This window comes from Perca flavescens, chromosome 22, assembly GCF_004354835.1.
Source record: "Perca flavescens isolate YP-PL-M2 chromosome 22, PFLA_1.0, whole genome shotgun sequence".
NCBI lineage: Eukaryota > Metazoa > Chordata > Actinopteri > Perciformes > Percidae > Perca > Perca flavescens.
Genome location: NC_041352.1, coordinates 16,371,577 through 16,392,036, shown reverse-complemented (window position 1 = coordinate 16,392,036; position 20,460 = coordinate 16,371,577). Strand labels below are relative to the sequence as shown.

The 20,460-nt window shown below is 38.7% G+C and overlaps 1 protein-coding gene across 1 annotated transcript in view; it reads right to left on the bottom strand.

Moving 5' to 3' along the window:
• The window catches only part of plod2 (procollagen-lysine, 2-oxoglutarate 5-dioxygenase 2), a 34,385-nt gene extending 14,260 nt beyond the window's left edge, over window positions 1-20,125 (bottom strand). The window contains exons 1-5 of the mRNA XM_028569132.1: window positions 19,668-20,125; window positions 8,186-8,277; window positions 5,526-5,662; window positions 2,244-2,407; window positions 31-143 (exon numbers count right to left, since the gene is read on the bottom strand). Of these exons, the coding sequence (XP_028424933.1) occupies window positions 31-143; window positions 2,244-2,407; window positions 5,526-5,662; window positions 8,186-8,277; window positions 19,668-19,779 (618 nt within the window). The 5' untranslated portion in view covers window positions 19,780-20,125. The remainder of the gene's footprint in view (window positions 1-30; window positions 144-2,243; window positions 2,408-5,525; window positions 5,663-8,185; window positions 8,278-19,667) is intronic.
• Between the last annotated feature and the right edge of the window lie 335 nt (window positions 20,126-20,460).

Sequence of the window (20,460 nt, the reverse complement as noted above, 5' to 3'; positions counted from 1 at the left end):
TCATATTAAGCGTTGACACAAGATACTTACTCGTTGTAAAGGATCCAAGTATATTTTGGTGTAGAAGAGCTGGTCATCATCATTGTCATGGAGGTTCCACTGGGAAACAACTCTGTTTATGTACGGGGCATAGCCGATTATACCTGCAAGTAATAAACAGTGTGAAACATATCCAGCAGTAAAATATAGAGTTTACAAGGTCATATACAGCAGGCAGACTGTTAGTGACAATTACACTATACTGCCTGAATGCCTTACACAAAGTGTAATTTTTGGCAATAATCCCAAGCAAACAAGACATGGGCAGGGACTCTCTCTTCCCACAGTCTGTACATAGCAATGTGTGCAATAATGGGCAGTAGGAAAGCTGCAATCTATATACTTTATAACTGTCTCCCAACAGTGTGTGTGTGACTATCTCACACCCTCTCTAAATGTATATTCTCATGGCAATCTACTCCCGTTTTCCCCTGTCTCCTCTTTTTCCTTCTTTTGCTCAAGGACACTGACCACAGTGACAGATTGCAGGGTTTGGTTATGTTGCTGATTTAAAAAAAAAAAAAGCCTTAGACACTGTAAACAAGTCGGCGGGTAGACATGACATAATCTAAATAGCAGGAGTAAGAAAAAGTTAAAAGGAAATCATGACATTTTAAACAACTTTTATTGTTGGTAGCTTATCCACAATAATGGCTTTAAAAGCATGGCGAGTGCTGGGAAGTGCATGCCGTTTTGACCCAATGCATAAATTCTGAGTCTTTCACTGCTCTGCTGGAATGTAGTGTGCAATTTTTCTGACTGCAAAGTTGCAAGAAAAAAAAAAGGAACTTAACATGGAACAATATAAGTTATCATGATATGTTGTCTGTTGAAATTTTAAGAAAGAAAGTTTCAGGTTAGTTTATGAGTAGATTTTTATATATATGAACGCACACAAACATAACACTACTGTATCTGTATTATGTCGCCGGAATACTGCACTCTTTGTGACACAGTTGTGTGTCCAGATGCTATAAAACGTAACCATATGGTCACTTGGGCGGTAGCAGTAGGAACACAAACAAAACCTGCAATTTTATACAAACTGTGGCACATTCTGGGGGCCAAGACAAATCCACATGTCATGTCAATGACAATAAATGCTAAATAGTCTGTGATCAGTCTGAGACAGCTAGGCTCCAATATGGGAGGTCAGACCAGGCTGATGACCATAGGGACAGCAGTAAGTCAATGTCCTGAACAACTGGCAGGATGCAGCTGGCCATTGGGATTATGGATGAGAACATACTGTTACCCTTTCTTTTGTTAAAAATGTGTGCACATGTTCACTACTTTTTCCTTATTCATCATCCTTTGTGTACTAATGTCACAATCATATTATGCCTAGAAACATCTTCATATGTAATATACATGCCTTCCAATGCAAAAGTGAGGAAGGTGACTAAAACCAAATCTAGAGTAAAAAAGGGTTTAAAAGGAACAAAGTTCACAGTCAGTATTCACATGAATGTGCTTCTGTCCACTTAGACAGGACATATCTCAAGGTGCCAGTTTACAAGAAAAATATACTTCCATTTTACAGCAAGAGATAACAATAAAGGTCCTGCGGTTTTATATTTTAAAACTAACTCCAGTCTGTTGTCATTCATTAAAGTCTTTGCACCACTTTTTAGACCAATAACAGTGAGGCTGCACTGCTAAGCCCCCTGAATTCCAACGAGGCCTGCATGTCTTCAAAGTTTGACAGCTGATGGTGCAATGTATAAACCTTTGCCCGCCCATTAAGTTATGGGTTTCCAACCAGGTTACGCAAGCACTAGTATACCGCAACACAAGATTGCTGTGCACATAACATAAATTAAATGGTTATCTTTTACAACTTTAAGTTGGTGAAAATCTTAATATATCCTCAAATTATGCAGGTTGTTTTTTTTTTCCGCATTGTCCAATATAAATCCACATAGATGAACATCACATTACATTGGGATTATTCATTCTGTACAGATGAGTGTATGGGTAATGGCTAATCTTCAGGTTAATACGCTATGAATTGGGTTAGAATTAGACAGGGTCATGATAGGGTTAGGATTAGTCAGATACTTTAGGGATATACGATGACAAGGGTGACCCTTTAACATCTACTTTTTGTCACCTGATAGTTGAGTAATCGAGGGTCACAGACGATTCATTAGGTTTAAAACAATTGAGCATTTAGATCATATATAGACTTTTTTGGAACCCACCTCCAGAATTGAGGTAGCGCTTGCCACTGCGCATTGAGGGGTACTTGTCAGCTAGTCGCTTATCTGGCCATATAAGTCCCTCTGCGGCAAAAAGCACTTTGTGATTGGCTTTCTGGAACTTCTTGAGAATCTCTTCTGGTCCCCCGGCAAAGATAAGATCATAGCTAAAAGGGAGTGGTGAATATGAAAGACAACAGATCATTATCATTTTCTTTCCCCCTTTAGGGGCATTCTGACAGTTTTATCTCTTAAAGTATTCTTTATCTGGTATCTGACCCACAACCCAGGTTTCTACTTGCTTGAGATAGATAGAAATCGTAATGTAAACAGTAAACATTCTTCATGAGTGAGCATTTGTATAGGCAAGCATTTCTGGATTGTTCTGTAAGATGTTCCCAACTGAGTCTAGCTTTGACAGACATTAACACACAATACACAGAAAGTTCTGTAACAGACGGAGGAAAAAGTGCCTAATCCATTTAAAAAGGCCTTTCAGTGTCTTGTTTAATAGCCGGCAAAGGGCAAATATTTTAGGATGTGGGAACTCCTAATGTTTCTGGCGATGTTACTTTGAGGTGTGTGAAGTCATAACAGTAAAACAGCCGATTCATTTTGGTGACCATTTCCATGGTCACTGACTATAAAACGCTCTCTTCTGGATGGGACTTTGATTCTGTACGTGTGTCTGTGTACTGTTGTACACACTATCGTTGAACACAAGGGCTGTCCTTGACTAAAGAAATTCTTAGTTGACTAACACTTATATGATTTTGTCGACTAATCGATTAGTTGATTTAATTGACAGAGCTGTGCGCTTTGAGAGGTGGTTAAGACTAGAAAAGCACAATATGAATGTAGTTAATTAACCATCTGTAAAACTGAGTTTCTCCACAATTAATCCTTCAAAAGCACCACTTTAAATCTTGTGTTTACCATAAATGTGCTCAGAAGTTTCTTGGAAATAAGTATTAAGCATGAATAAGCATAAAAAATGACTAATCGACTAAAGAAATCTTAGTCGACTAAGACCAAAACGACCGATTAGTCGACTAATCGACTAAGAGGTGGCAGCCCTATTGAACACACTACAGATCTAAAGAAATCCTGTACACACAACTTATATACAGTGTGGCAAGAAAAGTAAAAGACATTCTGAACCACTTCGGTCAGGCATGTAATGAGATGAATAGAAGTCTTACATTGATCAGGAAGCCTGCATGCTCTACTGTACAGTATCTACATCTGGCCGACACATGTTCATACACGTACACTCCGTCCCTTGTAAACTCATCAATCATAGTTATTGCTGCAGTATAAAAGGGTCTGCAGTCCATGACAAAACATTTATGACAATGTTTAAAAAGTTTTTATATATGAAAATAAATTGAGGACTAACCTGGCCTGGGAATGAACTGGTCTGTTTTACATTTTCTTTGTGGGTGTTGCCTATATTATCATCTAAGTGTATACACCAGAGTTACCAGGTGTATTCAAACGATAGCTAGTAGGACAAAAAACAGGGTTTTGTTTTTAAAGCTGCATTAAACGTTGTGTTGCATGTGATGCAGCTTTGTGTCCTTTTTAGGTAATAAACTGAACACTAATAGCCAATGTTTTAATACATGTTTAATGATGCACAATGCACTCCATAGTGTGTCACCATTCCATTGGGTTTTTACTAAGGATGTAGTGGCTTTAACCCTGGTCACACCCACAAAACAGGAGCAAACTTAAAATGTGCACCAGTGAGAATTCTTTCTTTTTATACTGGCATTACAAGGTTGTGTAGTTTGGGGCGCCCGGATTGCTCAGTTGGTAGAGCGGGCGACCATATATAGAGGTTCACTCCTCGACGCAGCGGGCCCGGGTTCGATTCCGACCTGTGGTCGTTTGCTGCATGTCATTCCCCTCCCCCCTTCATGTCTTCAGCTGTCCTGTCAAATAAAGGCCTAAAAATGGCCAAAAATTAATCTTAAAAAAAAGAAGAAGAAAAATATTTTTTTTATTTTGAAGCCCAAAAGTAATTTCTATATGTGAAAAATGTCTACCAATTCCAAATTGCATAGAGTGACTGAAAAGGTTCTGGATGTGAATGACAGTTGAAGTCTTCATTTAAGGCTTGGCTTTTGAATTGGATGCATTCATTTTCTTTTCATTTAGGGACGTTCAGCACAAAGCTCAACAACACAGTGAATGAATTTCAGTAAGTGAATTACATATAGGACAAAATGTACTGTAAGGCTATGAGTGACTGAATCAGACCCTGTGAAAACAACGAAGGTGGCCCAGCAAGATTATAGATTTAAAAATACACTTGAAGATGCAGTTTATTACACTACAATCTTTTGCTCTAAAAGAAAAAAACCTAAAAAAAAACAACAACATTCAAATTACCTGTTTTAAGGGCGTGACAACGTTGCACAGCAATTATAGCATCCATTATTCATGTGACATGGTGCACTAAGTATTGACATCTTCTGCTCCATTTGAGGAAATATGGCTTTTGCAAAGCTGTTATTATTCTAACCCACTCACATTAACTCAGTGAAAATTTCCATCGGCTTTGAAAACTCTTAATTCAGCTACCTGCATGTAACAACTACTCTCCTCATATATTGGCCGATGCTCTGTAATAATGCCTTTTACATGAATGAGTAGAGGGCATTTTAGAGCTACAGAAATGTGCAGAAGCTCCTCTTACTGAGGAGGCATCGCTTTCATAGCAATTATTAGTCTGTCATTCTGAAAATTAGTTTAATTTCTAATTCATACATCTACACAGCAATTGAAGGTGTTTTGCGTTGCTTTTTTGTTATGGAAATGTCTTCTATGTCTTCATATATATATATATATATATATATATATATATATATATAATAATGTCTTATTATATTTCATATTAAAGCTTAATTGAAACAAAGCTCAATGTCTATGAAAAGCAACACATAGCCTAGGCTTTTCTTTGTTATGTTGGTTGCAAACATGAAATCAGAATGAGGCACTTCACCTTTCTACAGTATTTTAAAGTAAAATGTCTTTTTCAAGGAATATAGTCAGTGAATATTTAAATAATCCATCCACAGCGGATCACTGAACAAAAGGTTAATTTAGATTTTGAGATATATTTGCTATGAATCTGAATTATTAAGAAAAGTCAGACTACAAAGGAAAAGTAGTGTTGGTTTGAAGTTACCACGACAATGGTAAAATCATATCATGTAGAGCTAAATAAAACAAAAAAAGCTAAACTGTCTGTCTGTCTGTCTGTCTTCATCAACATACCTGTCCACAGAAAGGACAAGAAGATCCTCCTGGTCAGCCAGTGCCTCCATGGCCTCCTTCAGAAGTCTGACTTTTTGGCCTCCACCGATAGAACGACCCACGTCACCACCCTTCCATGCTTCTCCCATTCCCAACACCTGAGACAGAACACATGAAGTTGTAGAGCCCAACATGAGCTGGCTTAACACAAAACTTCATCAGAAGGCAGCCCAGCAGCACTGTAAAAATGTTTTCCTTCAGTCATTTTTCAGCCTTCATTTTTTATCTCTTAAAAACTAGTTGGCAATTCTACCAGCGGGAGCAACATTTTTCTAGAATAGGGCAGAGTAAGATGTGTCCAGTAAGAATATAGAATATAAATAAGCTGCTGTGGAAAATAGGCCAATTGTTGTTGTTACCCTTTTCACCCAGTGGTGAATGCCGCATTTTATAAGTTCATGTGTGTAAATGCTGCCAAAATACACTTCCACACAATCGGACTGTTTTGTAACACAACTGTGAATTAAAACAAAAACACAGGGCTGTTGGGGGAGATGTAGATAACAGTGTGAGCAAACTCTTTGGTGTGGGGCTCTGAGTTTAAGGCAGCTTCATACTGATAATCCACATGGGCTGAGTTTCCTGCGGTACTGAGGAAACGCCTGAGTTTCAGTCAGATCATCAGTGCCCTGTTATTCTTTGTTTACCAATGTAGTCTCATTGGGTTTGCTGAACAAAGATAAGTGCACACCAAGCCCAGAAAAACAAAATAACCAAGCAAAGAATAACGAGAAATTGACAACATTAACTCTTATTTAGAAAAGTCTCAGTAAGGGCCAAAAAAGGCTAGCAAAGTAGCTTGCCAGTATGCAATCTGCAAGATATATATAATCAGAGGTGTCAAAAGTATTCACAGTCATTACTCAAGTAGAAGTATAGATACTAGGGTTTGAAAAGACTTTTGTAGAAGTTGAAGTATCAACTCAAGCTTTTTACTTAAGTAAAAGTGTAAAAGTACTGGTTTCAAAACTACTTAAAGTATAAAAGTAAAAGTAATGTAAAGCAGAGATCTTCAACAGGGGTCCTCAAAGTCATTGCAGGGGCCCTCCAAATTATTGTAAATGTTTGAGTCTTTTTATTATCTTTGAGTCTTTTAAAATTAAAATGCCTTAACATAATTCCAACATATTATTAGCAAACATAAATTCCCACTGATGATAAGCTTACTGGCCTATAGGTAAGGTAGTCCCTAAGATATCAGCCCACAGATACAGTTAATCCTAGATTTACTGTGCCACATACAGTATGTCACATACAGTATGTAACATTAAAATATGATTTATAAAATCATGCCAACAATTAATATTTTAATAGCTTATGAAAAAAGGGTATGTAAGAACGCTTTAGGTTGCCCTAACTGTTATTGTAGGCCCAGTTTAATATGCAACTTAATTTCATACAATATGTAGTAGGGGGTCCCTGCTACATCTCACTTTAAGTTAAGGGGTCCTTGGCTTAAAAAACGTTGAAGACCCCTGATGTAAGGGGGAAACAATGCCATTAAGGACAACAGCTTAACCCCAAAACGTTAGGACAAAATCATATGACTATAATAATGTTATATTAAAATCATACCTGCAAACTCAGAAGGGCTGAAAAAAGTGACACATCTCTTCTGTGTTTTTCAGACAACGGCAGCTACAGTCTGGTGTTACAATCCTCTCCAGTGAAATACAGACACACTTTACACCGTTTAGCTCTCAGCATTTTAACCGTGTTTACTCCAGCTGCTAGCTAACCGTAGGCTAACGTTAGCTGCTGCCAACTGTAGTGTTAACTAGCGTCCCGTGCGGCGATGTTCAGTTCCCTCTAACGTCCGTTTTCGGAGCATCAGAGAGAAGCGCAGGCATTTAAGTGGCACCTAAATAAGGCACCGAAATCCGCGTTGCTATTCGGTCCGGTAGATAACGGTCGTTAAAGCACCGGTGGCGTATTAGCACCGGGTCTGTGCAGGTTTGATGGATCGCGTACAAACCAATAGGGTGTCAGAATGACTATGTTTATACTTCTCATCCAACCACAATCAAATTCACTCTATCCGGATGGAGCGATCTGGATAGGGTTTTTTGTGTGTGTTTTTTTTTAACATGACAAGCCTGAATGAAAACAAGCCGAACTGAAATATGAGTAACGAGGCTATTTTTAAAATGTAAGGAGTAGAAAGTACAGATAATTGCGTGAAAATGTAAGGAGTAGAAGTAAAAAGTATGCTGTAAAATAATTACTCCAGTAAAGTATAGATACCCAAAATTTCTACTTAAGTAAGGTAACAAAGTATTTGTACTTCGTTACTTGACACCTCTGTATATAATACACACAGGTGCAGCAGGTTCACAGAAAGGCAAGGACCATTCAAATGCGGGCGGTGCACTAACGCTGACCTCTGCTTCAACCACAGAGGGGAATTCTGGACCCACATTGAGGAGTTTCCCTTTTAAGATGGATGTTTTTGCAGCTTGATGCAGTCCGTTGTTTTCTTTAACAGGCCTTATCAATCCTAAGTGTGTGTTGTTGAAAACATTTGGCGTGTGTGTGTGTGAGTGAGAGTGAGAGAGGGGGGCATTGTTACAAACTACACATTTGTGAGCATTTTTTTTTTTTAAATATGAAGACAATCTTACCTTCACAGTGTAGTTGAAATAGTTTGCAGATTGCATAAAGCGGAGGAACCCATCTGTTTTCTCTGTTGCAACAGTTAGGACAAGCAATTTTTCTGCAAAAGAAAGAAAAACATTTCCACAACCTTACTTATGTGACTTATAAAGTCATTACATATTTTTTGGCTACAAAATTATAGGGATGTGCGGATGTAGTCTTGCAGCTGGAAATTGTGGCATTTTAAGTTGTGAATTTAGAGAAAATTCTTGGTTTACATTGAAGGATATCCACAGAAATATGTAGTGTTTGATGCTTATATATAAGTATTGAGATCCCCAATTCTGTGAACCAAGTTTCTTGTAAACCTCAGACCTATGTCAACAAACTGGTAGCTATTTGGTTTAACAGTCTAAACCTACATCTCAAATTAGGAACATCTACAGTAGTTTTGATTTTATTATATTTTTAAACCTGGATTCAATCATTTCCTTCTTCTCGGGTTAAAACAACTCCCACAAACCTACAGGACATTTCCAGTGGCCACAAGTGCTGAAGTCTGAGGTTTGAGGATGTGTTAGACTAAATACAAATTAGCACCATAGCCTCAAGCTAAAGAGAGGCAGACAACACCCACTAAGCTAGTTTTCACTTGTCCTATTATGTTTTTTAAAACCAACTGGGGGTAACCTTGATTAGAAAGGCCACAAGGTGTGATTGTGAGCCAAGGAGGGAGGTGCCCTGGATCTCTAGATCTAGTTCATCAAGCTCTAATGTTGCATAAAGGAGGACTACTAATTTGTTTCCAGCTTCCAAAAGATCATTTTAAAATGTGCAAAATGTTCTGCGCTCAGAGTCAGACAGGCCAACAAAAAGTTAATGACATTTTAATATGGTTTAATAGGACCACTTGAGTACTAATCCTGCTTTTCATGTTTCAAGGGCCAATCTGCCTTCTATTTAATATACAGCACTATGTTCCACTAAACCCTTGTTAATGATTTATTGGACATTGGCAAGTAGGAAGTAGTATGGAAGTAGGAAAGAGAACATAACAGGGCCCTATAAAGGGTCCCTATAAAATAACCCAAAAGTGCACTCTACCCCATAAGTTTACTTTTTTTTAATCTTTATTTATCCAGGTAAATCGAGAACAAATTCTCATTTGCAACGACAACCTGTCACATTCACACAGTTACACATTCATACCTGGAAGCTGCCCAGTACAACTACAGTCTGATCTGCTGGCCACTGGGCAGCTTGGGGTTAAAGTGATGGTTCAGAGTAATTTCACCCTAGGGTCCTTTGCACCATGACCTCGAGCCAAATACCCCCCCAGAAGCTTTTTTCACCTGGGTCGAACATTGGGAGAGTTGGCGTAGAGTAGCGTTATCAGCTGAATAGCTTAGCGCAGGGGCTAATGGACCCACGTTTGTATCTCGTAAGTTACCCCACTAATAATGCCCGAAATGATACCAAATGTCTACAGTAGTACAAATAGGTTATGCACGCAAAACGATGGATTGGAAAGTTTGTAAGTACACCAGAAGTTTATGTAAATAACACTTGCCTGCTGGCTTCTGCTCTCTGCTGTTGTTGTCATGTAATTTTTCATGTGGTGCACACCCCCTTCACCACAACTGAGTGGTCATACAATACCACTATGGTTGCAATGGAAGGGAAACGTTGTGATAGGGAAAATATCTTAATAATAACATATATAACATTTTGGACAATCAGTGCTCTATAGATGCTGAAAAGTTGGACAAGAAATTTCTGACATTCACTGTATTTGTACACTTAAACCTCAACAAAGCCTGATGGCATACAAGAGCCTAGGTCCTATTCTAAATTATTTTTTGTCAGCAAAATCAAAATCACCTACCTCCCACCCATCCACAATAAAGTACATTACAAGCAGCCTTCTTCCAGCTCTTTTCCATCCATTTCCTGTCAATGTGACTTAGCCATTCTCTCATCCCAGTCTAGCCTGTGGCCCTGTCGTCGCTCTAATAGCCATTCCAGTACTCCTCTGACACAGAGGTTCTGTTACAGGTTGGAAATAGTTCACTGTCAGCCTCTAACTCAACAGCATTAGGTGACAGCAAAGAACTGGGCAGATTCAGACATACAAATTACGCAGCGCACAGAGGGAAGGGATGCCTATTGGGAGTTACAGGTGTGTCCGTGTTCTTGGCTTGGGTTGATGAAGCATAGTGCATGGGTTATTAATTTTTCTATATGTAATATGTACACTACCGGTCAAAAGTTTGGGGTCACTTAGAAATTTCCATTCCACTCCATTACAGACAGAATACCAGCTCAGATCAGTTGCATTGTTTTTATTAATCAGGGCAGCAGTTACAATTACATTATGTGCTTACATAATTGCAAAAGGGTTTTCATTTTCATTATGATGTGTTTAAAGCCAGCACACATGTTTTATATTTCTCTTTGCAATGAACTTTCTTCATTTAAAATCATAACTAGTAGCTTTGTTTGTATTTGTGACTTACCTATTTTATTTTCCTTAACACACAACTATTTAGAGCTGTGCTTTTGCCTGTGCTTTTGCACGCATATTGAAAACAAAATCACTGACTAGCCTGTGATGTCAGGGAGACATTTGCCGGCAGGAAAAAAATAGGCTGACAGCTCACATCAATTACCCCTTGTTGACTTTGTCCTGACCTTATGAAACCACAACCTTTCCTCCCATAGTAAACATGCAGGCCAAATGAGTGCATCCCAACAAGCAAGCTCCCAGTTAAGTACAGCCTGGGGATGCAAACCACCTTTGATTTAAAAGAGATGAGACAGAGATTTTTACTTACTACATTAAACTTGTTATTCAAACACATAGGAAAATCTCTTTCATGGCTTTACCTTACACAATGCCTGGTAGAAATAATCCCTTAGAAATTAACTGTGGCATCATGTGAACTACGGCTGAAAACCTTGTACCAAAGTACGAATTATTATCTGCCAATTCTATGCCAAGCCAAGCTCATACATACTTTGTATATCATGGTAAACAGGGGGCTGTCAATTGGCTGCTTTAAGTGTAGATTTTAATTGGGCTTTCCAACACTTACCCAGTAATTCTCTTATAATCAGTTTGGCACAATGCTCTGAGAAACATTGTTGAATTCCACATCTAACTATGGATCACAGGCAAAAAGTGACCAACCTTGCATACTTTGTCGAGGTAGCGGTTTCATACTGAAAAATAAGTTTATTTTAAACTGACTTTCACCCATACTTTATGCCATCACACAGTCTTATATTGTAGCGCATCCTGCACATCTGTAAATGGCTTTTGGGGCATTTTTGGCCTCCTTAAGGAATTGGCTGCCTGGTCACCTTATTTTTATGTACACAACATTTCATTAGGTATGCCTTTAAGGTCAATCATGATCTCGCACTGTTCTGTTTGCTTCCTCCGAGGTCCATCATCCACAAGAATAGTATTTTTTATTTCCAAGGTGCATTATTGTCACCGCAGACTAAAATGTCTCTGGACATAATTAAATAAACCTACAACCAATCAGAGCAACAAAACATGACATACAACCAATCAGAGCAATGAAAAGATGTAACTCTGAGCGAAATATGCAAGTTGAAGCAGGAACAGAAATGGCTGCCTGGTCACAAACTTTCTCAAATTACAGGACTCTAAAATGTTTTACTAAAAACATTTGAGGCGAAAAATAAGCAATACAGTAACATAACCTTGACTAATTTTTTTATAAGCACTGCCTAGTTGGACAGTTTGGCTGGCTGGAAATCTGACTCAATATGAGAAGGCCAAATGTATCTGCCAGAGCAAAGGAAACATGACAGATTGATCTGGTTTCAAGGCTAGTAGGCTAAAAATCTTTTTTCAAATCTCTTCCTTACAATCTTATTACGAAATTGAATTTTTTAATGTAAATCACACTAATGAAATATAACTGAGAGACAAATAGCAACACTCAAAAGAAGTTTTTTGGCAGGTTTGGTTTTGGAGGATGAGAGTCTAGTCAGAGTAAACAGCAAGTTATCATGTCATTACTGTATGAACAGCCCACAGGGGGGAGAGGAATGTAGCTCATACAGTGCTGCTGTAACTCTTCTCCAGGAAAGGCATGGACGTCAAATGGTCTCCCCTCCCTCTTTCTCTGTACCACATGGGACTAGCCGTTTAAGTAAACTTTCACACTTCGATGAGCAAAAGTTGTGATTCACTGACTGGGTCTAAGCTTAAGTAAGCATTTCTTGCAGAACGGAAAGCGGTATCATGGGAATGTGCCCTGGCCTTGAGCATAAGGATAACCGGATCTTTCCTCTTTGACGAGACAGTCCTGGACAGTGAACACAGATCCCTGTTCTATTTTGGTCATCCAAGTAAACAGTGTTCAGAAAAAGTGTCGGGCAAAGGAAAGTCCAAGTAGTTTAGTTAAAATCCCATATTCCTTTGGCCTTGCATTCTATTTGAGTGAGCATGCCTTTAATCTACAGGTAAAGCAAGAACCTTGATGGGGGAAAAGGAGAAATTATTGAAGTCCAGATTCATACTTGCAGTACAGTAATGCTCAATTCTACTTTTTTTTTAGCATAACCCAATGTGCCATGCCTGAACCTGGAGATTTTCCTATGATATCATATGAAATGTAAATTTAACTTTAACTCAAGTAATTGAAATTAATTAATAATGAAAGGAGACATAACTATCAGGGTGCATGGAGAGTTGCAAGAAATTGTTTAAATGGGCTGAGTGTAACAGACTCCCAGGCATTACTCTACATGGGTGGGTCTTACTTTTGAATTCCACTAGGTGTGTCTGCATTGTGTTCCGGCGATGCCCCAGCCACCAGAGCAATCGCGGTCACTTAAGACAATACTTGTGATTCCACCAACACGTCCCAGAAGCGGCTCTCCGCTCTGCTCCGCTAAAAATATGCGCTAGGTCTATTTTTTACGGAGTCGTGAGGCGTTGCACAGGCCGTGCAGGAAGTCAGCTAGAGCAAATATCCTGGAAAAATTACCAAATCAACTAAATCTGCTTCGGAATGCAATCGGGTGTGGTATGACGCACGACAAAGGACGAAGCAAAAACAGCGGCGCATCTACGCCTAGTGGAATCCCCCAGTTTGAGCTGTGCCAAAATTTCAGCAGTAATTTTAAAGCTGAAACCCCTCATTGTATTACTAAATGTAACATACACTTTTCCACCCTAGTGTTTTCTCTAAAATGTAATGTGAAATTTCGAGCCAGGTTGCATAAGAAGAAATTTGTAGAGAAAGCCAACATTAGAGTATTCTGTTGGTATGTAATGTGTGGTTGATGTCAACATAGTTTGGTCACCTCAGCGAGAATACGCATGGAGGCAGACCAGTCACACATGTCCCAAGTAAATGAAAGTAATACCTAAGCGGAGAGAAATGAAAAGGTAAATAATTTGGTGGCATAATTTTTCTAACCACAACAGCAAAGAGAAGATAGAAGCATTCTGAAGAAGTCGGTGTTTAAGTAAAGCCACACTCACAATCCATATTTTGGACACTGGCTAAATCAGAGCAGAAATGGCAGGTCTATCTGTCCACAGAGACCTGCATAACATAATAATAATAATCCTAAGAAGGATAGACACAAAAATCAATTCATCCCGTCTTTTTAGACCAATGCATTTCTTTAACTGTCCTCACTTAAGCAACTCTGCCATCCATTTAATTCTCAGACCCCAGCTAAATATAGCATGCTACCCAACCTACAGTTACTTTTAAAGATGTTCCAGCTTTAGAATGCATTATAATTTTAATGTAACTGCAAGCAGCTTTGGCACAGAGGTAGCACTTTTCATATCTAAATCCAGAAGCCCCTAGACCTGCAGACATTCTTTTTCGCCTACGAAATACCATTGTTGCTACCTAGGTGAGTACTCCATGTGTTTGCAATTAGCTGTAGTCACCAAATTTGAGGAATGAATACAAAAGGGACTAGAAAAACAAATGCTTGCAGGTTGGTTTGTCGGACATTATTTTTAGCTGTCCACAACTACAATAGATTTTATTTACTAGTGATGTTTCAAAGTCACCATAATTGATCAAACACACCATTTCCATAACACATGAGCTGTGTAGTGAATCTGCAGTGAAAGCCTGTGTTTTCAATTACACAATGTCATGTCAAACCACAGGCACTTCAGTCCTAGGATGTGGCATGATGTCACCAGCATTGGGCAAGGAAACAATTTTATAGTCTCGTCACACATCATTTTGAATCAAGAATAGCTTATTTATTTTACCGTCCAAAAAGCAACTATAATGTAGAAAGAAAAACAACTAATTTCAACTGGTTTATGTCATGCAGTGCTGTTGTCAGGGTAATGATTACAGTTAGAGTAGTCATTTCATCTGTTGGCAACAGTCCGGTGTTACTGTAGAGCTTCAAATCTTTTACTGTTGACAGGAATACACACCTAATTTAATTTAACATAATGCATTTAGAGATTAACTATTTAGGTTTAGAGTGTGCTTCAATAGTTTTTGCTGAAATTGCTGTGAGTGGAAAGCAGAACACAATGTTATGATATAAGCTATTATATTTTGATATTATTTCCTGAAAAGGGCATATGAGCCAAGCATTTTAATGTACAACCACATGCTGTTTCTTTGAAACGGCTCCTGTTTCTGTATCTGGTAAGTGAATTCAAAATGCTTTCAAGATGAGCAGTGAGCTGCTCCCTAAGTGCATGGTTAGGCATCTGCATGTTCACCTAGCTTATTTATTTTAACAGGCTTCAATGATTACTAAATACAAACTGATATTGCTAGCTCTTAAAAAAAGATTTTAAAATGATCAGAATACCTGTTGTGATTCAACCAAGGGCAAGTTTCCCAGTAAAAAGCTACAAGTTGGTTCTGACTACTTCTGACAAATGTTAAAAACATCACATTGGTACAGTATGTTACAGTAAATATTTCAGCATTAGTATATTTAATATGTTGACAACTACAAATTACTACAAACTTAAACAAAGTTCTACAACTTTGATCCCTGGCAATTTGAACAGTACACCCTCTCAGCTGTATTAGTTCAAGATTCAGCCAACGCAGTTCTTGCCAAACATCAACACCTGCTCAATTCCCACTTACATACTGTCATCATTTAAATGCACGGCTAGGTCGCACAATTGAATAGTTGTACTAGTCCTGACAACTTTGCTGAAATGTCATCTGTTTACAGTTTTGCTTATGGAAGAAGACATTACATCATGAGAACTGTCTGTCCACTAGATATCCTGCTGATTTTATCTATTTGACAGTTGGCAGAATACCTCAGACAGCTAAAAAAAAAAAAACGAGACAGCAGCACATATTTGGCTAAAAAGAAGTCATGGAACCAACCTTGCTGTGATATAGTGACAATGTACTTAGGTGTGATTACAGGCTTTGCCTGCCAACAGGGTTTGTTAGTTTGTTAGACTGGAATTACAGGCAATAGAGAGCACCATTATACAGAATATAAGGCATGGACAACTTTAGGTGGAGTTTCCTTTTCTTCTCTATAAAATACTCCCTGCTGACACGTCAGTGGTGTCTGGGAAAGATCTAATCTGAAGACGTCCATAGCTCATATTCCATAGAACAGTGGAGCAGAACGGATCGTAATGACATTTATCTTTATCTCCCACACACTCACCAAAAAATTTAACTGGAATACAAAAGTTGTTTCTAAGCAAATGTCTCTTTGTAAAATATTGGGTTAAGGACACTGAAAACACTAGAGAAACATTGTTTTCAATAGAATGTCTGTCAGAGGTTAACAGTTGAAGTGGTTTTCTGATACTTGTCTGTTTTACTTATTGGGACACCGGTATTGTAAAAATGACTCTGAAGGCAACTCAATGGCTTCGACTCACCACAAGAACTACATGCTAAATCCAATATATACTCTTGTCAGAAGTGCTGTTCACACAGTCAGTCAGAAATAAGTGAAAGGCTCCTTTCAGGTGGATGGACAGTGGGGGTCTAGGCTGCCCACTTTTTGTAACTTTCCAAAACCAACAAACCAACAGCCACGTCCGCTGTTCACAGAGACTGGCAAGGTGCACATAGGTGAGAAATGGGCAGAGCCCTGCATTCCTCCTTCTGCACTGGTCCTTTTTGCTGCTAAGTCACAGCGTTTGCGTCTGTGCTACAACCGATGGAGAGGCATTGTGGTCTTAGGGAAGAGTTGGGGGAGAGGTATCAGAATCTGCATGAAAGTCTGAACCAACAGAGAAACACTCTCCTTACATATCAACTCGCACAGGTGGCATTTAACACAAATCAGTAAATATGAATACATGTGTATGCTTCCTCTAAATGCAATATTTTCTCTGTAGCCTTTTTTTATTGGTTCCTTGCTAACTACTATTTCTACTTTGTAATTCCCCGTCACAATGACAACCAGCACCTTGCCCCACCTAAAAAGGCTGTCACTCTGAAACCGTATGTATAACTTGGTGTTCTAAAATAGAATAATTAAACACTGCATGATCCTAGCAAGCAGAGATGTAAAGTAACGAAATAGAACTACTTCACTACTGTACTTAAGTACTAAAAGGCTGTATCTGTACTCTACTGGAGTATTATTTTTTTCTCCTACTTCAGCACATATTTTCGATGAGTTTAATACTTGTACTCCGATACATTTTTTATGTGCTGCATCGTTACTCGTTACAACCAATCACCGTGAATTTGGTGTGACTCGCAATTTTGACCAATCACCGCAACTTCTCCGCAAATTTGACCAATAACCGGAGCTTCCCGTGACTTCAACCAATCCCAGCAGTCCCACGTGCCAGACTTTGTATCAGTATGTGACTCTGACAGCCACTGACCAAGCGGGAGTGAGAGAGAGCTCGTTTCCCATATGAAAACGAGACGTGTGTGACTCGAACATCTCACATTTACCAACAAAACGTACAGCGAAAGACGGTGCAAAACATTTCAGACTGTCCTGCCAACCTGTATACATTTTAACATCAATGTACGCTGTAACGTTTTTTCACTCTAAAGTCGCTGAACACACACATATACACACACGCACACCAGAGATGAGACCTACAGGATGACCTAAATTGAGGACAGCTACGCTTGTTATTGTAAGTGCAATGATAAGTTAAAGTCCAAGTAGTTTATCAAACCGTATGAATGTGAGTCCCAGGCCAGGTTAGGAAATTAACTAACAATGTAAAGATCAACAAGCCACTGACACATATGTTCAAATTTGATTAATTCAATAACTTATTATTTTTTGTCTTAAATCCACCAGCCATTTTCATATTATACCAACATTTGCAGCATCCTGAGCCTTTTTGGTGTTGTACATTCCTGTCCTTGTACTGCTGCTACAGCCAAAGGAACCGTGAGTATCCTTTAGGCTAAACATTTAAAATAATATAATCAATATGATATTCAAACTGTTGACTGCTTTCTTTAATAACTACATAACACAATACTTGTACTTTTACTTTCAATACATTTTAAAATAAACTACTTGCAATACTTAAGTACAAAAAATGTTGAATACTTGAAAGAGCAATTCAACTTCTACTCAAGTCACTTTTTTGATAGAGCACTTGTACTCAAGCCTGGGTCTCTAGTACTTTAAACAATCTGCTAGCAAGTCAACGGTTATTTGCTTCACTTTTTACTACAATACTCGGTCTTTCTTTCTTCAGGAAAGAAAGGAAATCTGTTTGACTGAGAACTTGGGGGAAAAGATGACTCATCAAGTTGATATTCCACACAGTTAACACCTCATATAATAAGTGTAAATACATAAGTGTTTCTGACGTTATGAGCCGGACAGGTTGCATAACTGGACTGAAAAAAAGGAATGGCTTCTGAATGAGAATGTGCATTACATCTAAAACGTGGGCATATAATGTGTAATGCAATGTTTTGTGCACATACAGAAATTGCAAAAACTAGTTTATATCACATTTAGCTGTTTGCACACTGAGGGAGTTATTTGATGAAACCTCTGTGTATGTTGTTGTATTTGGCAATGAAATGCTGGGGAAAACTATAAAAAGTGGCCTCATTTTTTTATGTATGTTTTGTGACCCACCCTTTTTCCTACAGAAACCAAATCTCTTTAAACTTGACATGCCTCTATTGTTATAAAAAGAAAGATTTTTCTGCCTTTCAACTATTGTAGCAAGGTGGCAATATTAAAACATTTTTTTTTTTTTTGTACAGTAAATATGGCACCTGGTTTAATATTGGAGAACAGTAGCAGGAACCAAATTAAACCCAACCCAGTTAAACCACTTTAATATAATCACATGTTAACGTCATTGGATGAAATTTCATTGCACACAGTTTGCATGGTCATTACAGTATGAAAGCTTATATTTACTGCAAATTTACCTCAAATTCCATGCGTGAGAGATTTAGTAGGTTTAGTGGATTAATCCCAACAAACTGTATCACCTTTACTTCATGATTTAATCCCTCCCAGGTGTACTAACAAGGATTTCATAAGCAAACATATTAACCCTTGTAAAGATAATGTGGTTGCTGTGTGACAGACACCCAGTTAGTCCAGACCAGAGGACAAAACGAGCCTGTGGAGACTGAAGGCAGCTGTTGTGCCCTGAAAGTAGACTGCCTCCCCCCAGCAAAATGCATCATTAAAAAGAAAGTACCAGATTTGCAGAGTTACAATAACTGACACATGAGCCCACAGCAATTATGACACCAACACTGGTATATATAAAAAAAACATGTGCACCCACTTATGTTGTTGTTTGCAGTTCTTTACAACATGCCCTCTGAGTGTGAAAAGAGCTGTGTTTAACCGAAAGGATTTTAGGGTAATTTAGAGCAATTGAGCCACAGGGACATGCCAACAAGTCAACCAAAGTGTGACACAACAGGGTGCTTTACGAGCATAAACCTATACATGTACTGCATATAGGTTGCCTCAGCAGCTGAGCACTCAGTTGGCTCTAGTCCATCACCTTCAATTAGAACAGGTTAACAAATACTTCTCTTTTTTTAAGCACATAATAGCTTGTTTGCTATTAAAATCAAATACTAAAGGATTTCTTGCGCATTCTGATTTATAGGAGGTCTAATTCAGGCCTTAGAACTGTATGATTGGTCTGTTTTTTTTTTTTTTTTTTTTTTCAAAGTCTAAATGCAAACAAGTGAAACCCTCCAAGACTATAGCCTCAAACTGGTTGGTTATTTCTCTTACTGACATTTTACAGTCTGACGTGTGCATTTATATGGCGTGGCTGAAAGCTGCCAAACAACATCAAATAAAAGCAGGATTGTGAGAAACCGCAGACGGATCTTTTGTGTCGAGCACTATCATGTAGGCCTACAGTGATGTACGCTCCACCATGTGTGCACTTAGCATGACAGCTGTAAAAGATGTCAAGATGTGTTCGATCAAACGTGCGCTATGACAATACGCTTTTTTAAGTTAAGCAAACATTAGGAAGGAGAAGACAAAAAAGTGTTTTACCTTTAGGAATAGGCGCAGGAGCTTGAGGTATATCAGTAGAGAAGACAGAATGTGTAATCTTCATCAAGCAGGAAAACACAAAACAAAATTTGAAGTACTCCATTGCTGTCATTGTGCGTGTTCCCGGACAAAGTGCGGGTGACCGACTGGACTATTACCTCCCAGCCCGAAAGCAGTTGTCAGTATCAGCCCGGCAGGTGGGCTCAGCTCTCGCGATAATAAAATAATAAATATAAAGTCTTCTAATGGATATGAAGTTTTCTAGAGCAGGAGCACTGGAGACCGCTTGTACTGCAGTAGTATAAGTACTGCTAGTCAGTGAAATTAGAGAGCAACAGGCGTGGTTCCTTAATTGCAGCGGTGAATTTGCAGCCCATGAAGAGAGGCAGTGGAGAAAAGATAACGGTGTTCACCCCTGATACAGGGATGTCCTTCGTGAAAGTGTGACTAAGCACAGCTGTATTTGAACCCCCCACCCCTTTACTGTTACATATCCCTCCCCTGGTTCCCTCCCCCTGAGCAGCCAGCGCCTGTCTGGCCAACACTACTCTCCTTCTACACCATGCTCAATAAGAGACTTTTCATTCAGCCTCATTAGTGCAGACCATGGAATAAAACTACAAAAATCTCATTTAAAATGCGGTAATCTTCAGCATACTGTATAAGGCTACAATCAACATTAGGTTTAGTGTTTTTGATTAGGCTACATGGGGTGAGAAGCATCAAAAATGGCTATAGTAGCATTGGGAGAAGTAATGAGATCCCTTACCTCAGTTCAAAATACTTACAGTAA